The sequence below is a fragment of the Aplidium turbinatum genome, chromosome 5 (assembly GCF_918807975.1).
Source record: "Aplidium turbinatum chromosome 5, kaAplTurb1.1, whole genome shotgun sequence".
Classification (NCBI taxonomy): Eukaryota; Metazoa; Chordata; class Ascidiacea; order Aplousobranchia; family Polyclinidae; genus Aplidium; species Aplidium turbinatum.
In genome coordinates this window covers 310,686-334,360 of record NC_137476.1, presented here as the reverse complement: position 1 = coordinate 334,360, position 23,675 = coordinate 310,686, and the positions used below count along the sequence as shown (strand labels likewise).

Below are 23,675 nucleotides of genomic sequence, written 5' to 3'. Positions count from 1 at the left end.
TTATTTTTTGTTGCCTTCAATCGCATTTTTTCTGTTGGTCTTCACTGCTTCGAATTTATGTTTATTGTTGGACGTTTTTACGTAATTTAGCGTGGGAAACAACCGCTCACACACACATCATTGGCCAATCTTTAAAATATTGTGTGTTTTATATTTTCTTGCCTTCAATCGCACTGCAGTATATAATCTTGTAAAATTTTATTTTGTATGTTATTCGCTCTGAAGATGTGCATTGTCATGGTGCACGAAACGTCAGTGAAGCAATAAATCATCTTGTTTATTGTTGCTTTCACTGTCATCAGATGAACGTAGCAACTAGTGCTAAAAACATGTACTTTTGGTAGTTAATTCTAGAAATCGAACAAAATATCTCGCATAACACAAAACAGGAAACCACCATAATTTGAAAATGTTGCCTTTGTCTAAACCAGGGGTCACCAAACTACGGCCCGCGGGCCAGAACCGGCCCGCGAACTGATTTCATGCGGCCCGCCACGTGCTGCGGAAATAACAGCTGCACTACAACTGTTAAGGAAACAAGTTAGGCTACCAAACATTTTTCCACCAGGCAGCCTTCATTTTGGTGTTCTGTTTTTATCACTAGGTATAGGCTTGCCATTTTATAGAAATGCAAATCCGGGACACATATGAAAATGAACTTAATGCAGGCCTAATACAAAAAAATTTAATGCAACTAATTAATTAATATGGGAAAATTACCAATATATGTAGGGCTATTGTAGGCCTATTTCACCAACGAAAATAAAAGAACTTAATAATACTTATGAGCAAATGAATCAGGCATAATAATATTTTTTCTGTGCACCTTTTTCAAAAGTAGCCTTCAGTGTTCGATTTTATCTTTTCATAAAATGCACTACATGTCAAATCAACATTAATTTTGCTAGTTGTTGTTGTTGTCGTATCCAGGCTTAGACCTGGTGGTTGAAGATTTAGATTAAGTGGACGGGAATGCAAGGAAGCCAATCTTCGTGTCCACCTTCAGGCATGCCTTAAAGTGTCCTGCCAAAGACACAGCCGCATGCTCTTAAGCGGTATCGAACCGGCGCCCGTTCGAGTGCCGTTCCAATGCTCTCACCACTCGGCTATGCAGCCGGAAATTTTGCTAGTGAGGAGAGCTTTAACATTCTGTTCTAGCATTTGGCCTGTGTCATCAGTCCACATATTGTTCATAATTGAAAAAATTCGCTCAACTGGTGCTGATGTCCCGGCCAAACAAAGCACAAACTCGACAAGTTTTTGAAAGTTTTGAATGGCTATGTTTCTGTTGATAAAAGTTTGGAACGATTGGATCCACTTTTGTTCAAGAGATGTCGTTACATTTTGCCATCATTCTTTCCTCTGCTCTCACTCTCGGACATGCATTTCTTTACCAAAACGTGCTCATCGAAAAGGAAGTCGATGTTGATCATTTGCTTCTGAAACATTTTGTTGATATTTTCTGCAAACCCACTTGAGAAAGAATCGCTAAAATGGCTGCCGGTAACTCAAGATTTTTTTGTTGCAAATCTCAAATTGAAAATTCTTGGACAAACTGGTTCACCGGGCGGACAACAGGACAAGGCCTTAAAATCGGGACTGTCCCGGCTAAACCGGGACATATGGCAAGCCTATCATTAGGCCACCACAAATGCGGACAGCCTAGGCCAAATTTGGAAAGATGTAATATATTTTCAAGAGCACGATGCCTTGTAGTTTATCACAGCAGGGGATAAATTTTCCAGCAACCTTTCGATTTTCATCACAACTTTGCTATTCCACCGCTGACTTTGTTATTTATTGTGCTCAATTCAAGTCAATGGAGATTCTAAATAGTTGTATATCTATTCACAATTTGCATCCGGCCCGCAGATGTTAATCTCGCAGCAATCCGGCCCTTAGAGAAAAAAGTTTGGTGACCCCTGGTCTAAACAACCAATTTACATCGCTAGTTTTCATAACGTTAGATCAGCAAACAATAATTTACTGTACCCGCTATAAAAACAATGCGCGGCGGTGATGATATGTTGATTACTTATCAAGGTTGCCCCACAAAAATGTTCACTTCCTCTTTGAAGACTGACCATCCATGGGTTGGCACCGTACGCCGCGTTCTTACCTAAAATTAACTTTCAATTTAATCTACAAGCATCAGGATGGATTTGCAACTGAAAACAATCTACGAAGGTTTTTATAATTGCAAATAGTTTCAGATATTATCAATTCTTATCAACAAACTTAACAAATTAACAACTATTGTGAGTCAATGTCACTAGATCAATAGATGTCTTACCTCCCACTACTCGCTTCCTTTTCCTTCCACGGGACATGACCCTCCCACACGCTCCGTTAGCGAAAGCTAATTTGAAGAAAAGTATTAGGCTAAATGGTAATTATTGCAATTTTTATAAATTAATTAATTTCGTTTCCAATCTTATTGCAATAAACATAAAAGAAACTTTTATTTATTTTGCAATTCAATTTAATTTAGTTTCGGTTCCATTCAGTTAGAATTTTATCCAGGTCTGTCACAAAACCCATTCATGCAGAACTTACCAACAACGGGGTTGGCGGATGGAGTAACTGGTGTCGTGGATTGTAACCCACCACACGACGCACATGATTGGGGGCAGTCCCGTCTCACTTGATTCCCACGATCCCCTTCCTCGTTACAATATCCCTTCCTAGCCCAATGCTGGCAACTACAAATTAGTTTTCATGAAATGAAAACAAACTGCAAAATGTGTCTCACATTGGAGCTCCAGCAAGGTCAATGATGATAACAACCTGACAGTTAGAAGGTAGATAACCACACCACGTGCTCAACAAGTGCAATGAAGCCCGGAACATGAAACAACTTGATAATGAATTGTGAAATTGTTTATCTGAGTATTAGGAGCACAATAAATTAATAAATCCTTTAAACAACTTGTTGTAAATATAAACGTGTAGAGTGTAAATTGTAACGAATCGTTGTGACGATACAGTTTGAGTTTTTGATCCAAATGTTAAAGTTGTTTATTGTTTCCATAAGTTTCTTTTCCAAAATGCCTTCAGAAGGAAAAGATGAAAATGAAATAGATACGAAACCAAAAAAATGTAGCAACACGAAGAGCTTCACGACCAGTATTCATAGGTAGTTGATGATAATTTGATTTTATTCCTGATATCAAGAAGAACGTGAACTGATCCTGTAAATTCTTACAAGAAATAGCTTCACTCACTATAGCTTGATGTCGACGCATGAAATTCTTGGAGTGGTGGTGGGAATCGCCAAAGTGGTTGCCCCAGGCCCACAGAGCAATGGAACACCTCGATTAGTGCAGCTTTGTTTGCAATAAGCTTTCATAAAGGTCTCGTGCTCCATCGAAGTACACTCACCATTGTCCGCCCATGCACCACAATTTCTGAATGGAATTGGAACGCAAAAGTAATTAGTTTGTAAAACTACTCACAAATAAATTTACCTTGTTCATTGTGTCCTCGTTAGGTAGTTAGAAGGATGGAGCTTGCTTGTTGCGTCAGTGCAAGCAATAGGCTCCAGGCTCCAAACGAGCATGTCAACTTCAACTAAACCCTTGACATACGACCAAGCCTAATATCTTCAAAACCGAAAACGAGTCTAGTTAATAAATCTACTTTTACTTAAGGAAGTGTTCGTATCGAGGTTACCAATTAACTGAATTTCAAAATCATATAACGTCTTCACTCACCTGAAGTCGTCTTCACAAGTGGGAGGGAAAACTGTAACACAAAGGTGAGAATAGACTTGTGTCAACAGAAGTAATAATATTGTAGGAGTCAACACGAAGCGAAAAGAAATCTAATGTTTTAATAAATTTTGTAAAGTACCAATGATATCTTCGAATACCTACCTGGGGTGCAGTGGCCGCAAGCTTTGGGACAGTTTACACGCATGTAATCAACGAACTCTTCATTGCAAAAGTTTTGATGGGCCCAGTTTCTGCATTCCCTGCAAACGGAAAGATTTACTTAGGGCTGTTTGAGTAGCTTTCCCAATGATATGGTCATGAATGCACTGGCAGTTGGTTGATTTTGAATTTTTATCCTCGCACTGATAAAGCCTCTAATAAGTTATTTCTGGTTGTTTTGCATACTTGTAGAGGCTTTTGACACAAGGCAAGTTACCGAGATTGGCAGAGTGAAGCTTCCGATTGTTGAAGTGTTGTTACGTGGAGTTGTTTCATCCACTAGTCAGTCTTTTATAAGATGTCACTTGCGCAAACATCGTGGAAATCCTTTCTATTTATAATTTGATCAAAGAAATGCATTGCCTGACCCTACAACAATTATTTTAAGTAGATTTTGTCATCATCTCACGCAATGCACGACATTATGGTGATTTCAAGCGGTGGTGATGCCCGCTGAATTGAATGTAGCCTGCAGTAGATTAATAGCAATGCGAGTAGCAGTACCTACAGCAAACTAGTAGTGAACGTCTGGTTAATTCGAAATAAAAGTGTGAAATTGGTAGGCCTATAACAGTTGCATTTCAAATTATGTAGGTGATACCAGAACTTTTCAACCAATCAGTTTAAGAACATTTTCAAGAAAGGTCTACTATCAAACAAAAAGCCTTCGCTCCCCCTGTATATTAAGCTTATTAATCCCTACAGAAGGCAACTGTTTGTGCTAATGGCTCGTCGTGTCTGACTAATGCGTTTCTCGCAATTCTGTTGATGTTGTCACACTTCATGTAATTTGATATTCGCCGATTCGTGTTTGACTTGTTAATTCTCTTGCGAGAAGCTGAAGTCAAAGGTATTTCTTATAATCCTGTAGGACCATTTCTGTCATCTATGTTGTGGACTTTATAGAAAAATCCACTTTCTAACTATTATTCTACTGTTCCCAGAATGCAGTTAAATCTTTATTCCGGAAAAAAATCCAAGAATGCGCCGAAAATTTTCGATACATTGCTATAATTATTTATTGTGTGTTTAAGCAAACAAACTAATCTGATTTGATTTACCTGTTCTATGCTTCACAATTGTTTCAATCATATTTGCAATTGTTGATGGTTTTTGAGATTGCAGTTGATTATTTGATTCCTGACTAAAGCGCATTGTTACACCGAAAACGTCTGATTTTGTTTTGTGATATTAATGATACTCAAGTTTTAAGTTCAAGTTTAAGTTTAACACTCACTTATATTACTCAACCGGATCACTTTCTTACTGACCATTCTTTGGTACAACTTAGAAATTGAATTTCGAGTTAATGAGCGAAATTCAATGTCTCACGTGTCAGTAGATACAAAAAAAACTTACTCCTTTAGATCTCTGCAAGGATCCACTGTCGAAGATGACAGTGTTGTTGATGAAGAAGTAGACACAGTTGATGGAGTTGTTGTTGAAGTTGTCGTTGAAGTTGTTGAAGGAGTTGATGGAGTTGTTGTTGAAGTTGTCGTTGAAGTTGTTGAAGGAGGTGATGGAGTTGTTGTTGTTGAAGTTGTTGATGAAGTTGTTGTTGAAGTTGTTGTTGAAGTTGTTGGAGTTGTACCTGATATTTAACGTTGAAAATGAACACATACAAACGTTTTCTATATCTGGTATAAAACATCGGGATGTTGCGAAGAGTGCTGGCCAAGCAGTCCGCATATAAATAATACTTTACTGTTATTTCGTGTTCTATGTTTATTATACCGATTTTTACTGGACTTACGAACATTTGGTCAACGTGTTAGTGATAAAGAAACAATGCCGTGTTGGAAAAACAAATAAAAAACAATGCTATTTTCTATTGTTTTTTTTTGCCATATTGACTAGACTCAACTAGGCAGAATCAGGATGTATAATACAATGGTTTATTTGTTAATAAATGCGAATGGTGGTTTAACCCTAACTCTGATGCTTTGTACTTTAGTTGTGAACAAACTCACTAATTCTACTTCTCATTACTGGTTTAAAATTATAAAAACAAAAAATCGCAATGAGCACAACTAAAGAAAGACGTGAGAAGGAAAACATTTCTTTGTTTACCCACTAATGCCCGAAATTAAAAAAATTAGAAATTGTGTCTCCCACTTAGTAACTTTTTTCAACATGGTCTTTTAAATAGTTTTTTCAATTTTTTTTTAATGCTTTAGTGTTATTTTTTTTGCATCTGATATATCATACGCTAGGCATTTAAGTTAAGATTGATACACATTTCAATCATCTTCTCTTTTTGAGATAAAAGTTTGATTTAACACATAACAACACAAATTCCACGCTACTCCAGCACCTTAAAATGTTTCAGGGTTGCACCCCTATTTGAAGATCTTGGATATGCTCCGGGTAGCTTACAGATATACATAGCACTGTAGCCTATTACTGGTGAAACTTCACAAAATATCCATCTGGGTGTTTTGTGACACATTTGAATTTATTATAATTTTCCTATCGGCATTAGGTCTCAATTTTAAATGGCTAGATGGCTCTTTCCGTCCAGTCTAGTCGTATCTAGGACTTGTTTTTAGTGCAACCCCTCTTCTTTTTTGTACACTTGGTGCAGCCAGCAGTGCAATAACAACTTGATCTGCAGGTGTATGCCAGCAAAGACATTTTGTTGTCCACATACCTCCACAACAGACATAATTTGATTATGCCAGCATTGAGGCAAAAACAAAAAAGTGGCCAGCACCACTTTATACAAGGATTCAAAAGAACAGGATTTTCAATGGGCAAGAATTGGGCTACCACTGCTGTAAAATAACACTTTACAAAAAAAATTTTGAACATTCAACAACATTAAAATTTAACACACCCTCTTCTTGGCAAGTAGTTTGACACCCCATACTTTTAGAAACTTCTGACTTTATAGAATGAATCCTGATGTGGCGATGTCTTTTAAAGTTTTGAAAACGATCTGCTCTCCCCATTAGTTGGTTGTATAACTTTATTAGATTTGGTTGGAGTACAGTCACTTGCTTCCTCTCAAACCTCTTTCAACGCTTGCATGTACCAACAACAAAGGTAGGAAGACTTTTTATTGGTAATAAGTGATCGATGACTGCTATCTTTCATTGCACAAGTGTAACATCACCCTTTTTCTCCTTAACATAACCAAATCAATACAGTACAATATCAATAAAATACAGTATAGTAATCAACGTGCTACTGCTTCTCGAACCTAAAGTGTTTTGCTCTCCCGTTATTTCTACGCTCTACGCTTGTCTTGAGTTGACGATGGAAAGCTCAATTGCATTCAAGTATCTTAAGGTGTTGCGACCGTGCCGCATTTTTAAACTGATTGTCTGGTATCATGGCGAAAGGGACAACTTCCAAACCTAAATTTTGCAATGGGCCGCAAGAAAAGAAAAAAATCAAAAAAGAACATATCACTATAAAGCACAAACAAAGCAGTTTAATTTGAAACTTGATTTTGGCTTTGACTTTTAATAAGTTTCCCCACAACGAGGGATTCTCTTGGAAATGTAAGACGCAAAAGCTACCTAAGGTAATGGTTCGTCTATCGGTAGCAATAGTGATGGTTCGTTTATCGGTAGCAATAGTGATGGTTCGTCTATCGGTAGCAATAGTGATGGTTCGTCCATCGGTAGCAGTGTGTGGTTTCAATTCCAGCTGTTTTGCTGAAACTGCTTCATAGACGTTTGTTGAACCAAATACAGATTCATTTTTCTGTTAATTGGCTATCAAGTTAGATTACACGAATAAACTAAAGTATCAAACAATCAAGCCATAACTTACCGGCGCAGGGAGTGCAACTGCGCAGACAAACTGCTCGGTATTGCGAGAATTGGCAGAGGCCTTGCCTTGCAGCTTGCGGGCACCTACAAGATCAAATGAGTGCATTGATAATTATACTGACTTCAAATAGTACACAAGATGAATTAATCTAATGACATGACGCTTCGTCTGATGACGTGCCATATCGTTTGACATCTCACATTGACAGATCAAATTCCATTTTTTTGCATGCATTGATACAAAGCTTGGTTGGCAAGCTTTGTAAGCTTGGCAAGCTAAAGATATTGTTTGGTTGTCCATTCCAGCCTTACAAAAGTCAACTTCGAGTGTTTTACCTTGGTAATTTTACAGCTATCAACACAAAAAGTTGTTTATCTAGAAAACTTGAAAATGGCAGATATTAGGTTCTGCCAAATCACGGCAGAAGTGGTGAAGCGTTTTTAAGAAATAAGTATATTCGTTGCGTTTATTTCGCGCTTGATATGATAATAGGCTTATCAGTTTAACCTTATCATTTGTGTATTTCATCAAATTTTTAGTACGCACCATCCGCTGAAACAGGTGGATCACTGATGTCGATCAATTACGTTAACAGTTCGTTCTAAGCAGTTACGGCTGGTGGTGTTTGTGAGCAGTGGGGTGGCAATAAACAGTCCGGGGGTCTCCCCCAGAAAAATTTGAAACATTACATTAAACTTGGAGCGTTCTGAGCATGTTTTTACCCCCAAATTTTGAAAAAATGCATTCAAACTTTGTTAAAAAGTTGATGCATTCCTAAGCTATAATTTGAAAAAACTAACAGTAGGCTATTGTTTTGGAGACAAACTTTACTAGTAGTGAGCTTAGTCTTGACTAGCGTATAGCCATTGCATACAAGGTTCAAGAGATTTTGAGATGATCTAGGCTGGACTAGCACTTTCTATAACCTGTTGAATACTCTAACTCTACAGCTAACACTTCTACATTCATGGCTCATCGCTACTCTGCGAAATAAAAACTAACCTTAAAAAGTCTGTAAAGTTATTCGGTTAGGTGGGGCTGTTTTCTATGCAGCCCCAACAGATTCAAAAATTGCTGTAAAATACCAAAAGAGGTGGAGCTTCAAGGATATTTTTTAGCCAATCAGAGCGCTTGAAATCCAGAATCTCGGGCTGCAAAGCAGTTTGCTCAATATCGGTGTTGCCAAACGAAACTTTCAATATTTTAATTTTCAATCCGCAATTCTTAAGTGAAAAAAGTAACCGAGTCGGGCAAACACAGCGGAAAACATATTTTCACTCTTCTTGTTCTTTCAGGTGGGGCTGCAGCCCTGCAGCCCCATGGCACGAGCCGCCACTAGTTTTAAGGACTTATGATGATACTTACCAAAGATACGGCCTTATTTGTCACATTTTGCAGAAATTTCCAGATTTTGCTAACTTTTTGCGAATGTTTAAATAAATTTTTCTAAAAATTATATTTTTATGTTTTCTTTACTGTTTTCCCCAGATGACACAATGGGTTTTAACATCCTCGGATGTTGAAAAACAAAGAAAATTTGATTTCGAAGATTTTAGTCAGACTGTTAATTTTTCAATAACAGTCTAATTTAGCGTTTTTCAACTTACTTTATCTCATTTTCTACTGCTTCCACAAGGCAACAAAAAGCTTTTATATCTTTAGGAGACAGCAAAAAGTAAAAAAAATCTCAGAAACTGTCAGTCAAGCACTAGCAGTAGCTGTAATCAAAGTATGCAAAATATGACAAATCAGGCCGCATCTCCAGATGGCCATGTACTTACAATTGGAGCGCATCTCTGCAGTTGGACAGAGACACGGTGGTTGTGCTAACGGTGGTCCCAGTGTTCAAGAGGTATGCTGAAGATAAACAAACATAATAAGACAAAGATAGTAATCATTTGATCTCCGATGAAAGACAGAACCGATATTAATGGTTGGTTGGTTTTCAATCTCTATCCACGGACTAACAAAGCCTTGACAAGTTTTACCTGGCAGTTTCGCATAGCCTACTTGTAGAGGCTTTTGACACACAGTTGGATATCGAATTGACAGAGTGAAGTTTTCAATTGTTCGAGTGTTGTTGCCCGGGAATTATTCTATCTATTAGGTGCCTCAGAATGGAGAGCAGTCCTGAAATGCGTTTCTCAAGAGCACACCCCGAGAATCGAAACAGCGCCGAGTGATCTTGAGGCGGGCGCAAAACAATTGAGTTGACGGGGCAGACAAAAGCTTTGATTGTTGTCTCTAAGTCAGAATTAAAATCACAGAGTGACGACTAAGTTGTTGTATTGTTAATAGTCTGGTCCGATAGCTCAGTTAATTAAGCGTCCAACTTTTTGGAAGAAGGAACTGCAAAATCAAATAGTGCTGGTTCGGCTCTCGGGGTGTGCGCTTGAGTAACACATTTTAAGACTGCTCTTTATTCAGCTTCACCTAGTGGATAAAATAATTCACAGATTGGTGATCAGATAGTGGTTCAAAGCCTCTTTAAGTAGAGTATGCGAAACTGTCAGAGATAACCAGAGACGTTCTCGGTACGAGGATAAAAATACATAACCTATGTCCAAGGCTTGTCGTCCAGTCTTCGTTGGCAAGTGATTGGTTTGCTAGAGGCCAAGGTCCACCAAGGCAGATTGTGTGATGGATTATTATGCCACGGGCTTGGGGATGTTTTATTGTTTTTGGGGATGTATTTGGGGGTGTTGATGATGTATATTGGGGATGTTTTTGGGGATGTTGCGCTTGTTAGGATTTTAGCAGCTGAAAACTACCCACGTTTCACTCTATCAAAGAGTATTAGTATTATCAGAGTGAAGTTGTGATTCTTTTGTAAAAGCTTCGGAATGGCAGATTATTTCATTAAATTATTAAATGAAGATAGCATTATGGTGATCTAGAAATTGTCGATATAAAGTCACAATACCTGTACAACTATACTTTGTGTTGATTTGAAAGAGGTCTTGCTCTGAGAATCCATACCTTTGAGCCAGCACAGGTTCAGACCTACCTCTGTAAAATAAACTCAAGTTGTAGAAATAGGTTGCCATTCTGCACAGTGTGAGTAACATACATGATGGTGACGATTTCTAAAAGACCATACAAAGTGAGGCTTGTATGGTCGAAACTCCAATCATTGGGCTTGATATATTTTGCTTGTTTTAATGAATAGTGGACAATAAATTTCACTATAACTTTCACTCGCGTTAAAATGCAAAAAGTATTTCAATTGCTAACAAATTTTCGTACTTTCTACCTTCTTTTAGTCCACTGTATAATTAAATGAACTACTATATACATCGTTGTACATGGTTTGACAAATTTGATAAATTATTTTTCAAATGTATAAATGGCAATTTTAATGACATATTTCAGTATAATAATTACATTCATTTACGTAATGAAGATTAAAACTTCGGACAGTTTTAAACATTTTAACTGGATAGTTGTGCGGCGTGTCTGCATTGTATTCATAAGGTAGGTTTGTGAGCATTGCAATGTAGGCTAATCTAACCAACATATAACTTCGTCCAACAAAGCTCGATTTACTCGGAAATCTTTATCATGACTACATTTTGTAACCTTTCACAAGACGTGATTGGTTGATATTTACTTGTTGAGCAAACAAAGGTTATCACATGTGCAGGTCAACACAGCAAACAAAATCTTTCAAAACTTTGTATTATAAAAAATATCCTGCCACGTCACTGATAACTTCAAAAGGCGCCATTTTTGCTGCTGCTCTAAATGGCTAAATCAAAACTGCAGTATCCAGCAACGTAAATGTTTTCAATTAATGTGAATGAATTGTATGCAGTTTCTTCGTTACCTACAAAACCAATGACTCATCACGAGATGAATATAGTTGTCACTACCAGAAAACGCAATCATTATTATGATACCATTTTATACCCTAGTATCCTCAGAACAATTTAATTCCAGTAAGCAATTTAAAAAATGTCCATCCTGATGTGCCTTCAGAGTAAAGTGGGGTAAATTGGGGCTGCAAAAACCTTAGTATCGCAGAGACGCACATACATCCATGGTTACCACACACAGAAGCTTTCAATCATTAGAATTACAACAGATAAAAACAAACAATAATAAAATAAAATACAGGTTTCATTTTACATCTCTTGCAATTATATGACCTTCACGTTTATTATTGTAAGGTAAGCTATGGCTAATATCAATTGTACTGTAAGTTATAAAGGAGTGAACGGATAGAAAATAAAATGTTAATCGCTTCTTAGCTCAAATGATATTGAATGAGTCTTTGGCAGTATTCACTGCCGGTCTCAGGAAAAACGTTTCGAAAATCTTTCATCTTTGTCAGTTATAATCATGCAAGAGACATGAGACATTTTAATACACAACAAATATGATGATCAAATATCGTTTAATTTTTAAATTTTTTGATATAATTTTCATATAAAAACCAATGGTAGGTGTTTTTGAAAGAACTCAATTCTAAATAACAAAAAAAGAGCCATAAATTAATATTGGCAAAATATGTTGTTCAGATCAAGCCAATGAAAAACGTACATCTCTGTTATAGTCGGTAGATTCCCCTTAGCGAAAAAAGTTCCTCCATAATGCATTACTGATGAAAGATCGTATGGTGATCCGAGGGGGTCCCATGACAAAGATGTCCTCTTCTCAAAGTTATTCCTTGCATCTTTCAAAAATGTATAAAAGTAAAGTTTTTGAACAATAGTGACCTTGATGTTTTAAATAAAGACATTTGCACTCACACATACACACTCGCTCACACACATACACACACAAACACACACACCCAAACACATACAAACACTTACTCACTTCATCACTTAGAGTATTCTGTTTCTCTAACAGATAGAGTAAATCTACTGTAATAGTTTTACTCAGCGGTTTTTAATTGGGGGACGTGGAAGTTCTCTAAGTGAGGTGCGAATGTGGTAGGCTGTTGCACAAGTATGCTAGCGCATTGTTATTTTGTGTGAAAGTGACATTTCCGCACTTGCAAGTGTAAAGATACAAGCTCGGAAGAAACTTAACTGTGGACCTGACGTGGGATGTGTATTGTCTTCAACTAAGACACAAATTAAACTGATGGTGTCGAGAAAGCAGCTACATCACTTTCTCATTGATGCAAAGAAAAGTAGATTGTCAACTCGACCTTTTGATTGATTTGTCTATGATGGAAAATTAAAAATAAACTTTGTTTGCTTCAAAATTTAAAGCATGTAAAATTTATGTAGTTTTACTTTTATTTATAACTTAAACAAGAAAAGAGTGACAAAAGTTTTGCAAGTGACATTAACGGGTTGCAGCCCAAAAATTTTAAGAACTCCTGTTTCTAAATAATTCTAATGTAACACTAACCCATTATATTTCACTCTCAATGTAAAACTGGTTTGCATAGTTTTCAGGTTAAATAGTGCATCCTTAATATTGTCACGATTGTTCATAACTATTTCAGAGGTCTTCCTTATTACGCAGAAACACACATTGTTACGTCAGCATGCATCACAAGATGCAGATGTTACCATCTTCGACATTGTTTATTTTCACTTCCACGTGCAAGTCTCTGTCACCGCGCGATTGTTCGTGCCAGAATCCAAGCGCGTGCATCAACTCGTGGAGAATCGTCCCTTGATTTCTATCACAGTTCTCTCCTATCTTCACCTGTTACATCATAATGCATACGCAACATCGTCGGTGACGGCACAAGAAACAATAACTTATATATTTTTATCAAATTAAAGTGAAAGGGGATTGAAAAGTCGAGAGTACCACGATATTCTTAGAGGCATATTGCTTAACACATACGTCACCAAACTTTGTTTATGGCGATTTGAGATGTTAGGCAGGGATGAGCATGAAGCTCATTTGATTCAGTGGAGTGATATAATCGCGCAAAAGACAAACGAAGCCAAATTGTTGGCCGACGAATGAAAATACGTTTAGACATGAGCTGGAATGTGGTGGAGTGAGTCACAATAGTTGCTTCCATCAGCGATTTTCAACCTGCGTTCAGCTGTAGTCTTCCTTGAAAGACCGGCAGTTGTTTCGTAAAAAAGTATTAGATTAATTAGAGTTCTATAAAACACCTGACGAAAATCAAAATCACGTTTGTCTTTTTATAACACCAACCGAATGGGGGTAAATGGGAGGAAGAACAGTCACCTTCACGCGTCCCCCCTGTAAGATAAAAATGCGAAACGAAAACTGTCAAAACCGAACCTCGACCCGGAACGCTGAACAAAACACCCCACGAGAACCGCTCTTTTCAGAGCGCGGCAGTCCCACTGTCGACAAGTACCGTCTTACAGCTGAACGCTAAGGGCATCACATCCAGCAAGATTGATGTGGTCGAGCAGCTCGTTCATAAGAACTGAGCTCTAGTTATCCTCCTCCAAGAGACCCACTGCGCTTCTGCAGACAACTTAGTAATTTCACACTACTCACTAGCTGGGTCTACCCAAAGCAGGAAACATGGCATTGCCACGTTCGTCCATGAGAGCTTGAACTGGACGCTTGCAAACTCCTCCGACAATGAGGAAATAGAATGGGTTTGTGTGAGCATTGAAAAATATAACATCATCAATGTATACAAACCACCATCCTCACGCCTGAACCCATCATCTATACCCGCATTCCCCTCACCCAGTATCTATGCTGGTGACTTTAACTGCCAGCACACCGACTAGGGTTACAAGTACATCAACAGCGACGGAGAATGCCTGGCTGCTTGGGCTGCGAACAACAACCTCGCCCTCCTTTACAACCCAAAAGATCCAGCCAGCTTCTGGTCCGGACGCTGGGGAACGGGCATAAACCCTGACCTGGCCTTTGCAAGCACAGACACAGAAAGCTCTCTTCCTGACAAACGTGTGCTAGAAAAGTTCCCACGTTCCCAACACCGACTTTCGCTTATCACTGCCCCTAAGCTTGTCGCTCCCATCCCAAGTGCCCCAGTGAAGCGATGGAACTTTCAGAAAGGCCAATTGGAATCGCTGCAGCCTCATAACCAATCAAAATGCGGCGGAACTACCATCACCTTCTACCGCCAACGTGGATGAGGCTTACCAAGACTTTTGCCGTGCTATCAAATCCGCAGCTAAACAAGCTATCCCTCGCGGCCGCCGAAAGAACTACACACTGTGCTGGGATTCAGAGTGCGAAGCTTTATACCGCTCTTATGTTCGTGCCTGACCAGGTGCTGCCTCTATCTCAGCCGCAACAAGACTGCTCGATCGGCTGGACTCACGGAGGCTAGAGCGATGGAAAGACACCGTCAACACTATCGACTTTACACACTCCAGCCGGATAGCATGGAGTGCTGTCAACAACCTCACGGGCAGTTCAGCACGCCTTTCCCGCCAATGCCCGTTACTGCCAATAAGATCGAATTAGAACTAGTAAAAAACGGGACCTACAAAATAGGCGACCGCAAGTTCTCCAAACTTGTAAAGAGGGAAACGTCTGATCTCTGGAAAATCCCAACACCAGACAAGGAAAGCATTTCTGATGAATTTACATTGGATGAGTTCTCCATTGCCCTACAATCAACTAAGACCCGTAAGGCTCCTGGTCCCGATAACATCTGCCCCGAACTTGTACTCTATGCTGGCACCGCCATGAAGTCTTGGCTGCGCAAATTCCTGTCTTCCTGCTTATGCCAACTCAAGATCCTCAAAATTTAGAGACGTGCCAAAGTAGTCGCAATCCCTAAGCCTCATAAGCCACAAGAGGATCCGAAAAGCTATCGACCTATATCTCTTCTCTGCATCTCTTTTAAAATCTTCGAACGTCTTATCTACACTCGAGTCGAACCAATTATAGACCCACTCTTGCCCCGGGAGCAAGCTGGTATTCGACATGGAAGATCTACTGTAGACCAAGTCACTCTCATGACCCAAGACATCGAAGATTGCTTTGAGACAAAGAAGAAGGCTGGTGCTGTGTTTCTTAACCTCACAGCCGCATACGACACCGTATGGCACCAAGGCCTCACCTGCAAACTCCTCCGCCTGCTCCCGGACAGGCACATGGTCCGCATGATCATGGGGCTCGTTTACAACAGAAGCTTTACTCTCACCACCAGAAGTGGTAAACCAAGCAGGTTACGACGCCTTCAGAATGGCGTCCCTCAGGGATCTGTCCTCGCCCCCCTTCTATTTAACATCTACACTCACGACTTACCAAACACGGTATCCGCAAAGTACGCATATGCCGATGATTTGGCCATTATACACCTGGCGAATCAATGGGAAACATTAGAAGGGACTCTAAACCAGGACATGTCGACGCTTTCGGCATACCTCCAGAGATGGAGACTGAAGCTTAGCGAAACCAAAACAGTGACGACAGCCTTCCACTTAAACAACCGGGAAGCGAACCGTGAACTCAAGATCAACGCCAATGGAAAAACCCTGCCCTTCTGCCCAAACCCTAAATATCTAGGGGTAGTCCTGAACAAGTCGCTCACTTACCGTCAACATTTGGAGTCACTACGCAAAAAGATCTCAACACGCACAGCTTTGCTAAGGCGTTTGGCCGGCTCAGGCTGGGGAGCCGGAGTTGACACCCTGCGTATTTTCACCATTGCGCTAGGTTCACGCTCCAGCAGAATGCTGTGCACTGTCTGGAGCCGCAGTGCCCACTGCCATCAAATCGGTACTGCCATAAACGACGCCTTGCGTATCGTGACAGGATGCCTGCGACCTACACTATCGGAAAATCTCCCTGTCTTTGCAGGCATCCAACCAGCTGAGCTTCGTCGCGAAGAAGCCATCCTGTCTCTTACTCGCCACGCTACAAACCCCAACCACTTGCTCCACTCAAGTCTTTACGAGTCTGCGAGCGTGGGCAACCTCGGCGACTGAAATCGAGACACCCATTTGTACGTGCCGCACAACTCCTGATGAAAACGACCAATCCATCAGTGCGGCTACCTGGGGGGGCCACCAATGGAGCTCGGAGTGGAAGAAGAACTCCTCAAGACTTCAAAGTTTCATTTCCGACACCAGCCACCACCCAATCGGAATGCATCTGCCAAGCAAGGCCTGGGTGCGGCTCAACCGCTTGCGTACTGGCGTCGGACTATTCCGCTCCAACATGCACAAATGGGGGATGGCTCCATGCGCGATCTGTAAGTGCGGCAAGGAGGAACAAACCGCAAACCACACCATCTGTAACTGCGCCATCTATCATGCGCCAAATGGTGTGCGTGGTCTGCGTGAACTGGATGACGAATCAATTAAATGGCTGCTCGACACCTACTCAAACATCTAAACCACGTCGTCGCCACTGCCCAAGGGTGGTAAAAGGCAGAGCCCCTCGACCCTTGAAGTGGCGAAGAAGGTTCAAACGAAGAAGAAGAAGACCAACCGAATATCAACTTTGCGCTCATCCAAGCAGGCCAAGTTATCGCACTCAGAGAAAGTGAAAGTGAATAAATTGTTGTGTTGTTTATTTGATTGCATCATCATAAAATTTTATTTGGTGTCCGCAAGATTATTTCCATACGTAGTAATTCGTGACTTAAGAAGTATTGAAAGACATTGAACTTACCCTCTGTCTTGCCCTCTGGATGTATCCAACAAAAGAAGAGCAGCCAGGCGTCTCGTCTCCCGCGAAAGTGATGTAATTGACTTGGGTAGTCCTAGGCACGAAGCGGATGCACGTGAAACGATTGTACTGTGCGATCGCGTTCAAGATGTTTGTTCGTTTTGTTTGAGCTGCGACACAGACAAATCGTTTTCAACCAAGATTTGGGCGTTCTCCGCCATTCCATTACTGACAAAATAAAATTCAACCATTGGTTTCAAAACTTATTTTTTTCAAACCACAAAAATTTGCTCTTTAGAATCAGACATCTCAGATCAAAACTGAGGTTGGATGCGGACAATGTTTTGTAAACAAATCGCAATTTTTTCATGGCCAACCTACTTCTGGAAATGGTGAACCACAATAATTACTGCTTTATTTGCAATGTAACCAGGTATAAAAGAATGCAAAGGATTAGTGTAATTGTTTTAGTTTACTTTGCTAATGTAAATCAATGACCATCTTTTATGTGTGATCATGTTTCTTATATGGACTACAAGAGAGATGCAACTAGGATTGCTAAATGTCTTTAATGAACAAAAACTACCCTTGAATTTGTTACCTAAATGTGAAATATTCTTGAAATTTATTTTGTTGCTAAAACATTGTTTTATTTACATTTCCATCAACAGCTCACAGTGACTGAATGGCTACGTCTCATATCATTGGACATTCTCCTTACTCTTATGAAGGCACAGGCACAGATTTGTGCCAAAAGATAACGTTAAAGTTAGTCAATTCGTCAAGAAGATACTTTGTCATTTTTAGTATTTTAGTGTATCACAAACTTTTTACTTTGGCATTGCCTATCTTAAGATCGTTTTCAATTCAAAGTTTTTAACCCAAATTTCACAAAATTCAGCTCTGGTTTGATATTCACCCTTTAATGCCAAGAGCGATACAGTATTTGTTATCAGAGTTCAAAAATGCCACCGATGTACGTCACCATGGCCTTCTCTCCTAAATCTTTGCATCAGCTTTTCTATTTATGTTGGCTTTGACGAAATAATGGTTTTAAAAATAGACTTAATGCAGATGACCCATCAGTGACTAGTTTGTCATAATAATCATTTCCGTCAAAACACCAATCATGGCGCTTGCATCTTGTATATAAATATCCAATCCCATATTTGTTGCATAACAATGATACATTGTTTCCTGACAACCTGCTCTACGTAACAATGTTACACTTAAGATTGTTTAACAAGCTGATGAATCAGACTTCATCGATGCATTATCCGTGATGTAGAGGTAAAGGTGAGTCCCATACTTGATCCAAGCATTGGAGGATGAGAGGCTAAGTTTTTCATGATACTAAGCTTTCGGCACTAACGGGAGTAGGGTGGCAAGTTCTTTTCTTTCTGCCACCTTTCCTTTTTTTTTTATTCTCACCCAATTTATTACACCCTGGGTAGAGGTGAGCGGTGTTTTTCAACTCCCAGCTGAAGCTGGGAGTCGAACCAGGATTGCATGATTGGAAAGCCAACGCCTTATCTGCTGCGTCATCTCACCTTATGCGCTGCGTCATGCGTTCTTCATACTTTCTTCAGTATAATCATATTCAAATAAAATTTCTATTTGAATAAGCTTATGCTGTAGAAGCTACACTTGTATGGCGAAAGCTCTATATTTTAATAAGTTGATTTTTCTGATTTGGTGAGATAGTGTATACTTAATTTAAAACAAACAATGCTGTTAAAAACAAAAACCACAGCTTAACTAACTGTGCCAATTAAAAAAAAGAAACTATCTTTCTTGCCCGATTAAATATTCCCATAATGGTGGTAAACAACTTTCTATTCGTTTATTAATCTGAGTGACTGGAATCTACTCCTTTAGTTAGCAACGTTACAATGTATTCATTTTGTTTTAACACTTTGAAGGTTGGGGGGAGACTGTCAACCCTGAAACATTTCAAGATCTCAGCGTAGCGTGAAATTTTGTGTTTTTAGGTGTCAAAACAAACTTTTATCTCAAAAAAGGAAGATGATTGAAATGTGTAACAAACTTCACTTAAATGCCCAGGGTATGATATATCAGATGCAAAAAAAAATAAATAACACTAAAGCATTAAAAAAAAAAATTGAATACAATGCGTTTAAAACACCATGTTGAAAAAAGTTACCAAGTGGAATACACTAATTCTATTTCTTTCAATTTCGGGCATTAGTGGGTAAACAAAGAAATGTTTTCCTTCTCACGTCTTTCTTTAGTTGTTTCTCATTGCGATGTTTTGTTTTTATAATTTTAACCTTTTGAAGGTTGGGGGGGGACTGTCAATTCAAGTTTTTTATATCAACAGTTGTATCTCTAAAACCACTGAGGCTGCGACTACGAGATTTCTTCACTTTTCCTAACTTTTATTTACCTCTATTGGGCTGAAATTTTGAGCGAATAAAGGTTATAAATTGAGAGATATAAAGCATTTCTCAGCACATCCTCTGAAATATTTCATATTCTATTGTTCAAAATTTTCCCACCAGCTGGATGAAAGTAATTAATTTGGACCATGTCTCCTTAATCCTAACTGTTTCACAGCGTGAAGGGAATTGGCTGTATGTCAAATTATGTAAAAAAAATTAATCACAACATTGCAATGCATGTTCTTCACATTTTCTCGGTAAACTTACAAGTTCCTTCAAATGTGTACCCGATTGTGACGAAGTCTCCTGTCTTCGGCCAGCTGTACACAGAAGTTGCTGCCCCCCGATGTTGGGTCGACTCGTAACATTCTTTCTTTCCATAGGCGCATGCCACCGAGGTGAAGACGACGTCTTACAAACATCAACTGGTTAGGCTACAACGCTCATTAGATCTTAAGCAATTATTGTTTAAGTATTTTTGCGATCAATGTCATTCACTCTTTGTATGCCAGTTGTGATTAAACATCTGGCAACACTAATTGCCAATATTCTAAAGTCAAATGCCTTTAGTGCTATACCTCTTTGTTTGTGGCTTGGGTATTCAAAACCACCAGGCATGCAGCAGGTCGTCCGCTCCAACAGTTCAGTTGGCTAGCGCGTGACTTCGTGATCGAAGAAGTTTCACGATCAAGTGGCGCTGGTTCAACACTCGGGGTGTGCGCTTGAGCAACGCATTTTAAGGACTAATTTCCATTCAGCGGCACCTAATAGATGGAATAATTCTCCGGCAACAATTCAACAATCGGAAAGCTTCACTCTGCCAATCTCGATAACCGGCCCTGCGTCAAAAAGCCTCTACAAGCATGCGAAACTGCCAAGAATAACCTATCAGAGGCTTTGTCAATCAGAGGATAAAGGTTCGTAACCTACCACCCAGATATTTGTTTTTTTTCTAACACGGCGACATCTAGCGGACACGCGTAATCATATTTCAGTTTGAAGGAGCGAGAATTATACAAACGTTAATAATAGACCACGTTAATAGACCACGTTAATAGACCACGTTGACAATTACTAGTCTACACTTGACGATCGATAACAATCTCGTTGAATTCTAACCATCAACTTCAATGTCTCCCTCGAACAAGCCACTTGTCCGGCACTCTCCGCAAATCTCGCATCCGTCATCATCCTTCTTGTGTCCGTACAGATACAGACACGTGGTGGCACATGACGATATGTCGTTACAAACGACGCCATTTTGTTGCGACGCTTCATTCGTCTCTGCAACAAAGAACATTTTATATTTGCATTATCGTATTTTATTTTATCGAGCGATCAACCGATGCTTCCATGTGCTAAGCTACAGTATGGGTGGTAATTGTAAGCTATCAATATCTATCAGTGAAATGGTTACTACATCAATGATCGATACTATTGGAGCGGTAAAATTTTATAAGTTGAACTCAAAAAACCTTCAGCAATTTCCCCACAAACGAAAGATGACTTCAGCGAGAAGTCACTCACCTACGTTCCTTATTAGACTGACGTCACCTTGGAAAGAATCAAGAGATGCAATTGGGGGGGAATTCAATGGATTTCCTAAAATATATTAAAAGTTTTGTGATAATAAGCAATCTTTCCAAACAAGCTATCTCATAAATCATTAAAGTTGTCAGTTTAAAATAAAAATTCAGTCCAAGCATCTCAACTTCCCGAGTCCACGGGTTATCTTACAACAACAATTGTTTAGCTTGAACGACATTTAAAGATCATCTTTTACCAAAACAACAACAGAAAGCATAGGACAAACATGTTTCAAGAGTACTGGGAATATTATCAATAACGTTAGACCAAATTCAATACACAATTTAGAAATCAATTTGTTATCAGATTTTTACTTACCTTTCACCACGTCAAGACATAAATAAACAAGAAATATAAAATAAATCATTTTTCTTCTGATAGTTCCTATTTGATATCTGCTTGTTGAATGATACGTTCGTTTCTTTTGTCTGCTCTGTTCGACTAATAACAGACTAACGCGATCCTTATGTGACATCACAACCTTTGATTATATGATGGTGTATCACATGTGATGCATCGCGAGCTTGTTATTCTTCAGATCATATTTCATCAGAATTGTTAATGACGTATTGTGTTGCTAGCAGCGACCGGGATAATATATCGCATTATCAGTGATAGGGTTGAACAAGTTTTTCGAAGTATTTTTCAAGTTGTCACATTTGTGCAGCTCATTCTAAACTGTAGTTTTCACAAAGCCTGGCATGAACCAGTCAAAGTTAAAACGGTGGAAACTGCACAGAAAATCAAAGTCAGTATCAAAGGAATGTTGTCAAGCAGAACTCGTGGTTCCATTGAACCTGGCCGAATTTATGCAAGTTCGATGGTACGTTTGATTAAGCATCCCAAATATAAACCTTATAAAAAGAAAATGTTTGCATAATTTGAAACCAATTAATTGCGTTTCATTTTTATTTGCTGCATCGCCACTGACCAGTGGCCACCCTACTCTCATTAGTGCCGAAGGCATAGTATAATGAGAACCTTATCTTCTCGTTCCACGATGCTTGAATCAAGTATGGGACTCACCTTTACCTTTTTATCGCCACGAGAAGACGTCCTCCGTGACATTGATACCACAAACAAGTTGCTTACTTGAAGAACGCTTAAGGATAAGTTACTTTGTTATGTGCTTGTTACTTAAGTTAGGGTTAATGTTAAGGATGTGTTGCTACTTACTTCAAGAACCCTTACGGCAGACCGGGTATAGGAGTCAAACGTACCTGTGTTACGGTCACGTGATGGAGACGCGGGCGCTGGCTGGCTTTAAAACTTCTGCCAGTACCAGTCGCCCCACACGACGGGCCGCCTGGCCCGTCGTGAGCTGACCTTTTTGCGTTTGCGGAAAGCTAAGCCAGTGTCCCTGGCCCGTTCCGCCATTCTAAATTTTGCGGACGAGTCGCACAAAATTTTCGATTCACACTTTCCTTCCACAGGTACCTAGACTCCCCAGCCTGGCCCCCGCGACTTAAGCTGGTGGACTTCCCTTCCGGGTGCATCGCCACCCTATAATCACGCCGCTCCCCGCCTCCGCAGGGCGTGGCAGGCCGATTCTTTAAAAGTCTCTGACCTGGCTATGTTTATTGTGTTCTTCTCGCCGTGTCAATTATTTTGTACTCTTGCGTTGTTGATCAAAATAAAACAGTTCATCACAATGTTAAGCAATCTTTGTCCTTTTCATCTAAGTGTGTGCTTGCCATATAACAACAAATATGTTAAAGTTAAACTTTACGAATAATTTTTACTTCTTTACTTTTCCATGATGATAACATCAAGACCTTAAGTTTGTAAGGGAAGTGACGTGGATGTACGTTTGATTGAAAAGTTGTTTGATTGATCTAATGTCTCGTCCGATTGTTTGAAGTTATTTTCAATCGAGAGGTTCCGTTGCATTTCTCTTATATACCCCACTTGAATCCTCACGGAGTTGCTCGTTCTGTTTTATTGTCATCGCATTGTTTGTCATCGCGTCGTGGCCGCGCTGCAATTGTTTCAAACAAGAAACGAAACTGATCTTTTAATCTCGACCGATTCTGATGTCACAATGAAGTTTTTGAAAGTGCTCTCTTTATAATACATCGACGATAGTGAGAGATCTTCACAATCATAAGATGCAAAAGTTTGTTTATTTTAGTAAAAGACTGACAGGAAAGTGTTAAAATAATCAGCAATCTAACAAAAAAACAGAATGTAACAACACAACGTCACAATAGAATGATTCATAAGTGTTTCAGCTTTATCTTAGCTCTGTGCCCAGCATTATGACGTGAGGACATCGTTGTTTGTTTGGCTTATGCTTCAATAATGGCAGTGACAATAAATAACAAACAAAACAATTGTACTAAGCAATATAGATAACAATAACTTAAGGTTGTTGCGGCTGTAACACAGTTAAGGCTTCACAATAAATAGCGCATTGAAC

At 39.4% G+C, this 23,675-nt stretch overlaps 1 protein-coding gene across 1 annotated transcript in view; it reads right to left on the bottom strand.

Annotated features, from left to right (window-relative positions):
• LOC145770145 (uncharacterized) overlaps window positions 1-22,324 on the bottom strand; it is a 28,943-nt gene extending 6,619 nt beyond the window's left edge. The window contains exons 1-18 of the mRNA XM_082581731.1: window positions 22,283-22,324; window positions 21,575-21,737; window positions 21,197-21,271; window positions 20,789-20,953; window positions 17,271-17,437; window positions 13,848-13,895; window positions 13,241-13,379; window positions 12,255-12,387; window positions 10,636-10,721; window positions 9,494-9,569; window positions 7,713-7,795; window positions 5,292-5,523; window positions 3,876-3,973; window positions 3,714-3,744; window positions 3,225-3,407; window positions 2,557-2,702; window positions 2,294-2,359; window positions 1,993-2,119 (exon numbers count right to left, since the gene is read on the bottom strand). Coding sequence (XP_082437857.1) covers window positions 1,993-2,119; window positions 2,294-2,359; window positions 2,557-2,702; window positions 3,225-3,407; window positions 3,714-3,744; window positions 3,876-3,973; window positions 5,292-5,523; window positions 7,713-7,795; window positions 9,494-9,569; window positions 10,636-10,721; window positions 12,255-12,387; window positions 13,241-13,379; window positions 13,848-13,895; window positions 17,271-17,437; window positions 20,789-20,953; window positions 21,197-21,271; window positions 21,575-21,737; window positions 22,283-22,324 — 2,060 coding nt within the window. The remainder of the gene's footprint in view (window positions 1-1,992; window positions 2,120-2,293; window positions 2,360-2,556; window positions 2,703-3,224; window positions 3,408-3,713; window positions 3,745-3,875; window positions 3,974-5,291; window positions 5,524-7,712; window positions 7,796-9,493; window positions 9,570-10,635; window positions 10,722-12,254; window positions 12,388-13,240; window positions 13,380-13,847; window positions 13,896-17,270; window positions 17,438-20,788; window positions 20,954-21,196; window positions 21,272-21,574; window positions 21,738-22,282) is intronic.
• Between the last annotated feature and the right edge of the window lie 1,351 nt (window positions 22,325-23,675).